The sequence below is a fragment of the Platalea leucorodia genome (assembly GCF_965183815.1).
Source record: "Platalea leucorodia genome assembly, chromosome: 1".
Classification (NCBI taxonomy): domain Eukaryota; kingdom Metazoa; phylum Chordata; class Aves; order Pelecaniformes; family Threskiornithidae; genus Platalea; species Platalea leucorodia.
The window spans coordinates 2,127,674-2,141,549 of record NC_138823.1 but is presented as its reverse complement, the minus strand read 5'-3'; the positions used below and the strand labels follow the sequence as shown (position 1 = coordinate 2,141,549).

The 13,876-nt window shown below is 50.1% G+C and overlaps 1 protein-coding gene across 1 annotated transcript; it reads right to left on the bottom strand.

Moving 5' to 3' along the window:
• Nucleotides 1-4,621: 4,621 nt before the first annotated feature.
• Nucleotides 4,622-13,595, bottom strand: LOC309587488 (lymphocyte antigen 6E). Its single transcript, XM_082305665.1, has 3 exons — nt 13,483-13,595; nt 9,294-9,413; nt 4,622-8,135 (listed from the first exon to the last, which is right to left on the bottom strand). Exons 1-3 carry the CDS (start codon nt 13,532-13,534, stop codon nt 7,927-7,929), a joined length of 381 nt encoding a protein of 126 aa, XP_082161791.1. The 5' UTR covers nt 13,535-13,595; the 3' UTR covers nt 4,622-7,926.
• Between the last annotated feature and the right edge of the window lie 281 nt (nt 13,596-13,876).

Here is a 13,876-nt window from a genome sequence, read left to right as displayed (position 1 = left end):
GCTAAGGCACTTCTTCCTCATCTCCAGGCTCCAGGTGAACTTCTTTCTGCATCATGTCCCTTAGCAAAAGGGGCTTGTGGTCCTGATACGGCAACACACCCATCCAGGACATCCTACTGAGGCTGCACTGGCAGATCTGGGGCCTGCCACTGCCACCCTCCGACAAGAGAAGAAAATGCAAATGCCTGGCCTAGCCCATTTCCCAAGGAAGAAAGGGAGGCATTTTTAGGATTATTTTGGTAGTTTTTCATTTTCAGTGTTTCCAAAAATTCAGGTTTCATAATCATTTGGTTCCAAGCAGCTTTAGGATGAGAAACATCCATGTGAAAACAAAAAAAAGAGAGAAAACTTCAGTCTATCTAAGCTGCTTTGAACAAACCATCAGTTGAGCTCCAACATGCAACGAGCACCTTGCCCTTAAAAAGAACCTGCAACTGCAAAGTTGTCATCTACAAGGTGCCACCATCCCACATCTATTGAGTGCTTGTATTTGTTTTTTGTGATCTTTCCTCTAACAGTTTGGACCGTGATACTAAATGGGCGCCATTCTGGAACCAGCAGGTTTAACTGGTCTGAGCTCAGGAAGGGGTCCTCATGCGAAACTCAGACTCTCGTGCGAGAACGGGTGACTGCATCCCTGCAATTTTAGCAATGAGAAGACAGAATCACAGCCAGGAGCACCTGGCACTCAGGAACAACAACGTGACATTGCTCTCTGTGATGTGGGCATGACAAGAATCTGTGTGAAATACAATACACCCAGTTGTTGTTTGTGTTAATTGGCACGGAGAAGGAGAGCAAGGCACGCTACTCACACCTCTTCCCCCACAGGTCTGATGCCGTACGTGTCACATTTTAGACATGCTAGCTTAACTCTTTCTACACAAAGGACAAGAGTTATTAATTTAATGGCAGCTTGGATGGCCCAGGGTCCCGGTGTCACGGGAAGGGCCAGATCACCAGACCCAAGGAGACCAAGGTACATTGTGCATTGCTTTAAATCTCTTTTTCTTGGGAGATGATAAGCAGGAAGACTGGAGCGTGTTCCCACAGCCACGCAAAGCACCTCCCATCTTTCCAGCCTCCTCCCATCTCGGCTGCTGCTCAGGTCAGCATTGCAGCCTGGAGGTGCCATCTTCCCCCTCGCTCCCCATGGTCTCTCATGTGGATCTCAATACCCATGAAGCGGGGAGAAAAGGAACCAGAGGGAAAGAAAGTGGAGAGGGTTAGCACTGGCAGGAAGGTGGAGCTCTTGATTCAGTCATTTTTTTTCTTCCTTTAGCACCACTCAAATTTTCACCTGCAAACTGTCTACCTACACACTTTTCTTGACTCTTCCATGTCAAAACTAGCAAATGAACCCGTTTTCTGGAGACTCCCCTCCAGCCCCAGAGCTATTCCTTCATCTAAAGCCTGTGTTTGCCACAGCTAGAGTGGCAGCACATCCAGAGGGACATAAAACGGCAGGGATGGAGAGGCAGGAATTCTCCCACTTCAGACCCATTTGTAGCACATGGTGTCTCATACCCTGAGATGATCAACATGACCTTGGGATGCCAGTGAGAAACGTCTGCAGAGCCAACTGAAACAGAAACACTGGCAACAACCCGCATGGTTTAGTTTCCAGAAATACTTTTGGGTATTTGGTATTACTACATCTCTTAACAAGGCTCACCTGAAAATATGGACCTTAACGAAGAAAACAGCTCTGTTACCTCTGGGTCAAAACATTAATGGTGTCCCTTCTTAGATGTGGAGAAATGGCACCATTTCCCTGAACTTTATGAACACCTGAAATGTGGGAGAGCCCATCCTGGGCCTGTCTGGATACAGGCAGGTCCTCATGGAGCAGCAGGAGCGGGCACGTGGGAAGCATTGTGAACAGAAAGGATGGGAACACTGGGCAGGATGGAGGTGTAGCCTCTTTGGGGGTAGGTTTCTTCTGCCCCCACCTGCTGCGCAGTGCCCTCCTGCCCTGAAAACACTCCCTGTCTATGCTGGTGCTCTCCTGTCCCAAAAGCATTTATAGGGAAGACTGCAAAATACGGATTGCAAGGAGGGAGAGCAGTGGAGAAGAGCCTTTCCCAGGAAGAAGATAGTCCAGGCTGGGGTTACCCAAAGAAAAGGAAAGATATTTTTAAGTCTTTGTTTCAAACAGCCTGTGGCTGTTCCAAAGAAACTCCTGAGAGCCCATCGCTATTTTTCTGCATTTGTCTTACATTCCCCAGGGAACATAGAATCATAGAATCGTCAAGGTTGGAAAAGACCCTTAAGATCATCAAGTCCAACCGTTAACCTATCACTGCCAAGTCCATCTATACCATGTCCTCGAGCACCACATCTATCCGTTCTTGAAATACCTCCAGGGATGGAGACTCAACCACTTCCCCGGGCAGCCTGTTCCAATGCCTGACCACCCTTTCGGTGAAGAAGTTTTTCCTAATATCCAACCTAAACCTGCCCTGGCGCAGCTTGAGGCCATTTCCTCTCGTCCTATTGCTCATTACTAGGGAGAAGAGACCGACCCCCACCTCGCTACAGCCTCCTTTCAGGTAGTTGTAGAGAGCCATAAGGTCTCCCCTCAGCCTCCTCATAATCTCCTTCTCCCACGGGATCCAACTGGGCTCCCCAAAATAATAAAGCTTTAAACAAAAATTAGACTGACACATCTTTGCAAAGCAGCATGAATGCTCCCTGGTTCAGAAGAGCAGGGGGGAGTCTCCAGAGCAACCAGCCCCCACATCCCTGTGTCCATGTGTGCATCTGTCCGTCGGCAGGAGAGGGGCCAGAGCAGCCCCTGCAGCACTGCAGTCCCACAGAGCTTGGGAAGAGGAGCAGCTGCCCACAGACACCCACACAGGGGCCATTATGTGCCCAAAATAGCCACCCTCTCCAACAAGAAAGAGCACAGGCTCAAAGGACAAATCCCATCTCCATTCCCAGTAGGGTCATGGGCGAGTCAACGATATTTATGAGCACGACTATTGAAGGCAAAGACAATCCCTGTTCTTTATCCATCACCAGGAAGAGACTCCAATGGCCTTGAGATGACATGTACGGATTTATCTCTCCCTATAGTCTATAGGCTCAGCCTCATGTCTGTCCTCCTTTTGACCGGCCTGCAACCCCCAGCCCTGGGCTTAGAATCCAACCCAAGCACTTTCTTTTCACCCAAACCAAGAGATAATATCTGTAACATCTGCAAAACCATAAAAAAAATTTGTTCCAGGTGTACCTTTTTTATTAATTCCATATATTTTTATTAGAGTATAAGAAACAATATGTAACATACTCTACACTTATACTTATGTTAATATATTTAAAGGAATCAATGCTTCTTTATTCTGCTTATTCTGTTACAATAAAGGTAATACACAATTACAAACCTCACATATATGTATTAGTAAAAGAGCATTTCAGTGTAACCGCCTCAGTGAAATGAGATCATCCAACAAAGCTGAAATAAAATGTGTCAATATTTTTTCTACAACACTTTATTGGCCTTATTATATTTTCATGAAGTGTTTCAGTTTTGATGAAACAGCAGGGTTTGGGCTGGAAAAAGTGTTCCCTCGGAAAATGTTGGTCCTGGGAAGCCTGTTAAGCCTTTCATGTCTCAATTTACAATATCAGAGCAAAGCTAGACAAATTAAAACATTCAATCTGTCTCTGACATTTCTGATTCTCTGTTTTGCATGCAATTATCTGGTTAAAGGTAGCTCGCCCTTGGCTGCCTACTCGGGATTTCATGTGTTAACGGTTCCTCCTTGACTTGTGAGATCTGGGCTTCAAAGCATCTCTACCAGGTCTGGCAAAAGCCAGTAGATGGCAGGACCGATCCAGGGCTTTGCTTCCCTGTGCACCATGGACACTTCCACAATGCAAAATTGGGTGTGTCTATCCCCATTCCAGTTTGATAGCCTCAGACAGTAGCTTTCCAGGGGCGAAATAACTCCTCCAGGATCAAGGAAGGATTCAGAGTCATCTTCATCCCAAACAGCTGAGACCCACAGCACCTCACCACTGAGCATGACAGTGAAAGCACAGCCCAGCTGCAGGGTGCAAAAGCACTGGAATCACAGGAGCAAGGGGCTTGTGATTGGGCCCTAAACCTCCAAGCATCCAGATGTGCACCACATCTGCCTTTCCCAGAGACAGGAGAGCATGGATGCCTATACCTCATTCCAGCATGGAGGCACAGCCACGCAGACCAGAGCTACCAGGCTTCCCGCAGGGGTGGTGGGACCACAGCCTCCTTCATGGCAAACAGGGTCTCTGGGAGGCAAGTCATTTCAAATAACACATAACTTGAGTAAATTAACACCAAGCAAGGACATTCTTTCCGTAACGATGTGGATCCTTTAATTAAGATTAAGCAACTGGCCTTATTTGTTCTGGCTGTTTGTCCAAGGAAGTCACAATCAGGTTTGTGTTTTCCAAAAGAAGAAATTTTGCCCTTTTCAAAAAAAAAAAAATTCTTAAAAACTGTTGGAAGAACTTTGTTCATTTTTAAGTCCTCCTTTTCAGGAAACAGCAAACCCAGCGAACCTGGGTGGAAAGGGCTGGTGCTGCAGTAAGCTTTGAGCACGTACAGAAAATACCCAAAAATGAGAGCCCTTGCAACATTGGCGTAGTGGTAGATGGCAGCAGCTGCCGTTGAAATACAGCCATTCCCAGGACGGAAGCACAGAAACCGTTTTCTCATTAGCATGCTCCAAAATGGGCAGGGATTTGACTTAAGCTCTTATTTTTCAGTGAAAACTGATCCGGGATATTTTATGCTCGTACGGAGCAAAGCTGCCTCCCCTCGTAACCTCTTGTGTTGTCAGAAAAGGGGAAGATCTGAGTTTTCTGCTGAGATAATTCCACAGTCCAAGTACACACATTCAAAGCACTTAAGGGCTGTCCCACCGTGGCCCTCAAGTTCCAAATCAGGCTTTTGGTTTAACAAGCCACCAGTTTTAATGCTCTATAAATGCTGGGTTCTTGCTATTTATTTTCTTCTTATTATTAATGTTTTTAATTACTACAGCTGCACGTTTTCAGGCCTTTCACTCCTGGGCTTTACAACAGCTGAGGTTCTCACATGATTTCTGGTGCTGGGGACTTGAGGGCAAAAAAAAATCTATAGTAGAACCAGAAATTGTGAGAGTTGGCAGAAGTGATCATATGACACTTGGGATTAAACTGTTGAATAACATCTCTTGCATTTGACAAGCTGTCTTACCCTCCCCCTCTCTCAAATATACATAAATCTATCAAAGACATCTTTGCCACATGTGTTCGAAAGGAAAAACTGCAAATATCTCTTCTTCCATATACTAAGCGTACAGGAATATAGCACATGAGGAGGACAGAAAGACAAAAAGAGAGCAAAGAGGGGAAAAAAAAATCTCCATATGCAATCTATTCATCATCTATAGGCTCAAGAACACGTGTGAGCTGACCTTCAGATCTGTCCCCGGGCAATACCATTAATATAACTTGTTATTTGTATAGGGTAAGTAGCCTGGTGAATGCTCTTCCCGCCAGCCCTTGCTCCCTTGCATAACCGAGTCCTTGGCACGAGCAAACTCTGAAACGCTGAGACAGGAAGGGGACGGCGCTTGGAGGAGGTAACCAGTTCTCATAACCCTGCTCCTAGCTTTAGCCCATGGGGTTGTCCAGCGTGGCACGCTCAAAAACCTCGTAAAGGCATGAACAGGCATTAGGACAGAGCTATGCTGATGGCTTTTAAGGTTAGCTCGTTGCTCACAGCAGAGGTTTTGGAAGGTAATTGAGTCCAAAACCAAGATACCTTTTACCAGGTGGCTAGAAAAGAGTTACAGCCCCATCACTTGAAAGGCAGAGTACTCCTGGGTGCTGCCTTGCTCTCACTACAGCATCTACTCACAGCAAGTGGCGAGGAACAAATTAACCCTGCAAACAACGCTTCTAACCCTCTTGGGAGGAAGGCTCAGGCACAGGGAAGCTAGGGAATATTTACCCCATTTCTAGTAATTTTTTCCCCAGTTTTCCCTGTGCTATATGTGCATAGCAGAGATTTGTGGTGCACCTCGAGCCCTGTGGTCCCAGCAGATCCCAGCAGGCGAGGGAAGACGCATTAACCAGAGGAAGGCACATCTGAGGACCAACGAGACAAGTGATGCGTTCTTACCAAACTTATCACCTAATTGCAGGTCACGTCACAATGACCAGTCCCTCCTGTTGTAAAGGCTATCATTAGCATGTGTCATTTTAATTAAAAGATGGGGAGAAGGAGGAGGAAAAAACATGTAACCACTTTTGTTGCAAATATTTCTATACATCAGCACACCATCTTTCAAAAGAAGCTGTTCATCACTCATTTTAAGTGGGGACAGAGGTATAATTGAACAGCGTGTGCAGCTTGAGAGGCTTTTGCTTGTTGACACAAAATAGGAGAACCACGCACAAGGACGGCACGGCTAAAAAGTGCCAATAGATACCTGATTTTTGCTGCTAGAAGAGAAAAAAAGCCCAGTGCACCTCTGATCAATCACTGGAAGTGACAGCAAGCTTTTGCCTGATAGTTTAAGGCTCAATTTTGGCTTGTTTTGCATCTAGCAGGTCCACAGGTGGGCAAAGCAGGTAGGAAACCAGCACGATGCAGAGATGGCAGGAGGACACATCTCCCATGGGATGGCCGAGAACTTCCAGGAGCAACGCTGCCAAAAGACCTGGGAAGATCCTGGGATCTGAGGGACAGCAGGAGTGGCAGGTTTGGTGGTGAAGTCACCTTCTGCAGTCCATGTGCACCATCAGCCCATCAGCCAGGCATTGCAGGTTGAACCTAAAGATCTGAGTATTGATATCTTTGCCTCTGACTTCACTAAATTTTGCAAACAGACCTGTTGCCCTGGATTGTTTAGGTATCGATGTTATTGTCTATCATCATCACAAGTCCGAAGTGGGGAAATCGAGGCACCAAGTCTTTGTAATATGCAGACTAATTTTTAGAGGTCCTGTTCCCAGTGTGCTTGCTCCATGAGGAGTAATGGGGTTGACTCAGACGCCAATAACTGGCATTTTTCACTAAAATGCACCTGGAAAATGCAATTCCCAAGAGAGGCGAAACAAGCTGGCCCACAGGTGTTTATCAGAAAGGACAGGGCCAGGGAGAAGATGGACTTGCTGCTCAGAGGTGAACTGGAAGGAATGCTGAGATGAAGCACTCAAAAGCCGCTTGAGAGGGTAAGAGGCCCTCGTGCCAGGCATAATATTTGGGTTTCTTCTAAGAGCGTTTCTAATCTCTCTGTCTGGAGCAAGGAAACACACACAGCACACATCCCATCTCAGGTAAAGACAGGAGCATGTTTATTCAGGTCTGGCACTTACAGAGCTTGGAGGGACAAGGTACATGTCATTTGTTTTCCAGAAAAGTCAGCCCAGGATCAGAAGAAACGAAAGGGTTTTATAAAAAGAGACTGCAGCTGCAGGGATCAGGAATGTGTCTCCCTTTGGGTCATGCATTCCCGGTGCCCGGACCACCCGCATGCTGGGGGCACGCCAGTGCCAGGCACCTCCACGGAGCAAGAGGCAGGAACGTCTGAACACTTGACTGGGCGATATCTGGGGTTAATTGGTTCTCAGCGAGTCCCAGCCTTGTTTTAACCAACCTTAGAAATGAGGGGAGGGTGTTAGGTATAAAAGCAGAAACCCTTCCAAAACGATCCACCTTTGCCAAGGAGGTGTGAGAGCGCAGTGGGGTATGTCCACAGAAGGAGGAGAACAGCTTGGCCAAACCGCCCAGGTCTCCAATGCTGGAAGAGCATAAAGTCTGGGAAACAACCACCTTGGAAGCCTGCTGAGAAGTAGAGGATCTCCTTGCAGACAGCGACAGAGAAGATATTGGCTAATGAGACCCGCGACAGCCCGTGGAAGACGGCTCTTCCTCGGCCAGCCCCATCACTCGCGAGCCCTGAGGACGTAGATGAAGCTAACGAGGACCCCCAAGGCCAGGACCGCGTAGCTGGCTTTCACGCTGCTGGATCCGCTGATGTTGCAGAGGAAGGAGTCGCAGCAGTAAACGGAGGCAGCCGCTATGCCGAGGTTAATCCCAGCGCTGGGGCAAATGGGAGAGCATCCTTTGGAGATGGACTGGCCAGACTTGCTGCCTGAATTTAGGTTGGGCAGGAGGAAAGAAAGGAAAGCAAAAAGGAAACAGGTTTATAACGTTTCTCGGCTTTCTGATCGCCTGTTCTGCAAAGGAAATAACAGCACTGTAATAGCTGAAGCATCACAGGTGGCACAGAGAGGATGAGGTGCTTCTTGGAGTCAGGCCACGACAGTAATCTCAGCCAGCCCACACGTCTCAAGGAATACCCCTGACAACCCCCACAGAGACTCTAGAGACCATGCAACACCCCAGGGACACTCCTTCCAGGCTGCTGGCCCAAGTTTGGCTGCTACGACTCCAGTGAAGAATCTCAAAAATCCCACTCGAGCTTGACCCTGGGACTCCTCAAGCGAGACAGGGAGTACGGGGCATACGGAGCACCACGGCAGCACTCGTGAGCGAAGGCTGCATTTCGAGCCGTCAGCTGCGAGAGAGGCGCAGCACACATTTAGCAGCAGCAAACAGGAAATTATTAGCACTGTGCTAAGACAACAGGTTTATAAAAGCTCCCAGCCTCCATTTGTGCATGCACGACCGCCCACATTGCGGACCATGCAACTCAGGCATGCAACACCCCTCCGTCCTGCAAGGGAGAGTAAGGCAAACCAGGTTGGGCTCTGGGCTCTGCCATGGTGCCAGGAGACTTCCCAGAGCAGCCTGCTTCCCTAGGAGCAGCAGCCGGGAAGCACAGACTGCCCCCCCCCCGCCCTGAGATCTTTCCTGGCACTTAGGGAAGAAACCTGCAAATCTCCCTTCCTGGCAACCCCACCTCGCCCGCGGAGAGCGAAGAAGCAAAGGTGGGACTCAGGGGTGAACAACCCAAACACAGGACAAAAGCAGGAAGGGCAGCCCTGGAGCTTTCCTACAAAGGAAGCATCCAGCATTCTCCGCACTTTCACTTATTCATCAGCAACCTCCCCGCCCCCACCCCAAAATTCCCTTTGGACTCCTGGCATCAGTGAAGGCACGTGGGCTTTAACGTGACTCCATCTGGCAGCACGTCCCTCATCAAATTCCCTTGGGATGGTCCGACACTCAGCTGCTAAGCAGAACTTTCCCCTTTTTCCAGCCAAAGGAAGGAAAGCCTTCCTGCAGCTCAGCAGGTGACCCAGGAGAGCAGCCAAGAGGGGCAGAAGAAGGTCCTGTCACCACTCACCGATTCCCACTCCGACATACGTCGTCACACAGTGGTTTTCATTCTCCGCGCACTTGACAGGCTTCAGGCAGGCCCAGTTGGAGGATGCATCCGAGCACGAAAAGCAGACGAGCGTGTGGGCTGCAAGGGAAAGGCACAGCTCAGTTAGGGGCTGGTGGGCAGACTTCCCCGCTTGGTGATCCCCACCTCTGACACACGGCACGCACCACATTTGGCCACAGACACGCTTGCTATTCCATCTGTATCAATCTGCAATAGGTGTTTCCCCCAGAAAAATTGGCCAAGTGAAGGGTTCAAGCATAAGGGATCCATTTCGCGCTCTTGGCAGGATCAACGGTCAGCTAAAGCCTCGATACAGCCACAGGTCAGCCTGGCACTTTATGGCATGCTCCTGTTTGCACCAAGAGCGGGTTCAAGCTACAGCTGCCAACTAGAAACTAAACAACGGAGGCAAGTTCAGGCCTACAATCTGGAGCCTGAGATTTGAGCTTATTCAGCTCAGCTACCGTGGACACTGATGGGAAATGCTGTAGGCGTGACCACGGGTTTGAGCTTTCCGTGACCTGCCTTTGGCAGCAGGGCACAAAGCTCAGGTTACACTTGAGCTAGCACACATGGTGGAAACAATTTCTCAGCCAGAGCGAGCCCAGCATGGCAGCAAGACCTGCAAGGACTTGCACCGTCTGGCTACCCAGCGAGTCATAGCACTATGAAGGCAGCATATGCAACCAACTTTTTCAATTTGGAGCAGGGGGATAGCAAAAAAAGCATGCCTTCCTCCACGGCAGGTCCCCTAAAATGGTCTGTCCTACACTAGCAGGATGGACTGCACCAGTTAGCTCCCATCCCTCACCCCTCAGATCTGCCCAAGGAAGAGGAAAAAATTGGAGAATAGCATTCAGTGGTGGGAAATGGTTGCAGAAACAGCCTGGACCAGTGACTCAGCAGGGACATATGCACTTTGCAGTGGATGGATGATCTTCTCTGTGTTTCACATACAAGAACATCACATCCACACTGCAACTGTTGACCTACATATGCAGACAGATCAGGTCTGTTGCCAGTGTTTCACGGGCTCTGATTTTTGAGCGCGCAGACAAGGCACTGTCTTTCTCTTCTGTGTTTACAGGATGCAAAGCAGAGCGGGGGCTGATTCAGGATGGGAAGTGCAAGGCAGCATCATTCCTGCTCCCACCTCTTTCAGCCCCACCACAACCAGATTATCCTAAGGAGGTGAAGCCGGTGAAGCCCTGGGAGAGTTTGCTGAGGCTCAGCAGTCCCTGTCACGGAGTATTTTGAAGAACAAGTTGGACAAATATTGGTCAGCAGCTGTCCCATTTTGCCATGGGACTGCTTGACCTCTTGAGGTTCTTCTTAATCCTGTCTCTCTCAGGAAAAGAAAAGCTTTTTACAGGAAAATTGAGGTAAAAATAACAATTGTACTCTGAGGATGACTTTTGACCAGCCACAGCCAAGGCAGGGGAAGAAAACAAAAACATCATGTCAGGGAAATGGATTAAAGCAGGTTAGTGGGAGATCCTGAATGTCACATCAGGGCAGCCAGACGACTCTGCTTTGGAGACGAAGCCACCACCCCCACCCCCTAAGCAAGAATTTCCTGGACTGTCTGATACATCCTCCAACAATCACCAGTCTGCCAACGATCCTTGCGACAAAACAGAGTTACCTGAGCATGCCAATGCAGCAGCCACAACCTACACACAGCACCCAGAATTACAGGGCCACCAGTTGAGTCAAAACCCCAGGAGAGATTCGTCAGTGGACCTTGCTTCTGGATCTAGGAGAGGGGGAGGAGGAAGGAGCCAGCCATTGAGCCTACAGGCTGCCATCATCCCTTGCTGAGCCCTCAGAGCCTTTCCACGGGTGGCATTTTTGACCTCGCTGGCCAAAACTCAGTCTGGGACCTCAGAGTGAAGCCCAGCTCTCTCCTGCTCCCTTGTCCCCAGCATGCTTCTGCTCTGAAGTCTCAGGTGACCTGTCCCAAACTCTTCTCCTCGCAGCCACCCTGAGGGCAAAGTGAGGAGGCAAATTGACTCATCCCATTTCACAGGAACTGTCTGCAATCAGGAATGGTCTGCAATCAGGAATGAAGTGGATTATAGGCTTCCTGTGGGCATTAGGGTAGGACATATGTCCCCATATGTATTTGCTCACTATGCTGAACGCACGAGTCGAGTGGTGCAGTGCTCTTCATTAAGGCTTAGGGGTTCCAGATACAAACGCATCAGAAATATTTGTACATGCACATAGAAGTGCCTTTAGGCATTAAATTCTCTGCCATGTGACTAAATCTATTCTCTTACCACAGCATTTCCTACCTGTCTGTGTCACACCTACCTATTACCCCTTGTCTGAATATAGACAAAATCTTTCCAGGAGAGACGAGTCTTTCAACGTAGTTTAAGAGAGGAAATACGCAGTCATAACTAGTGCTGCTTTCTGCCCCAGCAAACTGATAACTAAATAACCCACCGCAGAGTGAAGAGCGCAAGCAGGCAGAGTGGTTTAGACAAAAGGCACAAGAGGGGTGCAGAATTATTTTACGCAGCTGGAGACAGAGCAAAGAGTTGGAGCTCAAGGCTACAAAAAAAAAAAAAAAAAAAAAAAAGCCCAAGCCTGAACAATGCAAAAAGGAAGCCTCGTTTTCAGCAAGCAGAAAACACAGTGTTCTTCCACAGGAAGAATTTATGTGTTTATTTGTTTGCTGCTCAGCTCTGCCGAGGACCAAAGATCTCCCAAAACAGAGCGGATCATTTGGGGGAATTCCTCAGATAAGAGGTTGAATCCATTCTTGCAAAGAGCAATGCAGGGGGGGGGGAAAAAAAGCCTTTAAAAGCCCGCTCTGAAGCTCAGCAGCACCAGTGAAAAATGCTGTTGCTTCGGCAGCTCTGCCATTCGGTCCCTATGCCCAACGCTCTTTCTTTTTCCGTTGCTTTTTGGCAATATCCTTATACACCAGATCTTCAGGGCACTTTGAGCAGGGGGTAGAGCTTTTCTGCTAAAGACTCCCTGGATGCGCTGGAAGCGTTTGGGGATAAAGCTGCCTGCAACAAACCCTTTTGCCTGGCTAAGAACTTACTTTAAAGCTGAAAGGTTTTTTGGAGGGAGGGAAGTGAAACCCCCTCCTGCCTTGGCCTGGACAGCCCATCCTCCCAGCTGGAACTGAGCACATGCCAGCTGGGCTCTGACCCAGACCCAACTCTTGAATTGCCAGTCGCTTTCTGGACCCCACTGGGAGGGGGGCACAGGAAGGGTGGTGAACAACTTCTTTCTTCTCACCGGTGTCCTCAGGAGACAAGGAGGGCCCGTGTTTCCTGAGCAGAGGCTCAGAGGGCCCAGAACTCTCCCGTTTGCTCTTTGTTTGGCTTCTCCAAGCATCGACATACGGAAACAATATGGGGTTTTGCACGGCCCCACGGAGTTTGGAGAGTCAGAAATGGAGTCGTCGGGAAGACGGGGGTTGCAGCCCCTGCGACTTGGACAACTTGCAGTTTAATGCCCAGCAACAGGAAGCTGGGCTTCTCCCCAGCTTCGGTGGTAGCCCCAAGATGCGCTCCACAAGGCATGGTCCCTTGGGGGTCACCTCCCCACACGCTGGCCACCGCAGCCTGCCCCAAAGCATGCTGGGGGGCGGCAGGAGCCAGGATCATGAGTGGCTTTGCCCAGACTTTGCTCCATCAGCCATTGCCAGAGCTGGGCTCCATCTCCCCTCCACCCTCCTTCCCCTCGGCTGCATCTCAGCCCATTTTGGCGCCGTTATCCCGGCTCGCCGCGCCGTACGGGGGAGTGGAGCCGGCCCTGGTCTTTGTTCGAGCTGCAACTGGGAAAAGCTCCAAAATATCTAGACGGGCAGCTGAAGATGCACACCTATACATACAGGGACAGAAGCCCCGAAGTTCCTGCTTCAAGAGGACACTGTTGCGAGGCAGGTCTTGGAAAGACACCCCTCCACCTCCCCGCCAAACCCCGGCACGGCTCAGCTCTGTCCCCCAGCCCCTTTGCAACCCTCAATCCTCCCCGCACACCTCCAACTTCCAGAGTCCACCCTGCAAGACGCAGCACCACCACCTCCCGAATTTGCTCCCAAACCCAGGGCTGGGGAGGGACTGGGAGATCTCGGGAAGAGGCAATGGTGGCTGGGGGGGAGGGGGCATCCCCCCCCCCTTACCTCTCTCCACGCATAGCACCGCAGCCAGCACAGCGAGCAGGAGCGCCTTCATGGTGCAGCGGTGGGGCCAGCGAGATGCGCAGGGCAGCTGGCTCCGCGCAGGGCTGGCGGCAGGGCCGGGCGCCGGGGGTGGGGAAAGGCCAGCGGCTCCGCCCCGGGGGCCGGCCCACGCCCCGCGCCGCCTCCCCCTACCACCTCCCCGGTCCCTCCTGGTTTCGTTTCCCCGCTCCGCAGAGCCGGGGCCGGGGAAGGGAGTGGGCCTGGTCCGTTGAGCGGCCGGGAGCTCTGCGGGAGCAGAGCCCGCTCTCCCCTGGCCTTCCCCCAAAGGCTTTTTCCATCCCCCTTTCGGGTCCCCTCTATTTACCTGATGGAAGAGACAGGAACAGGAGGGCTC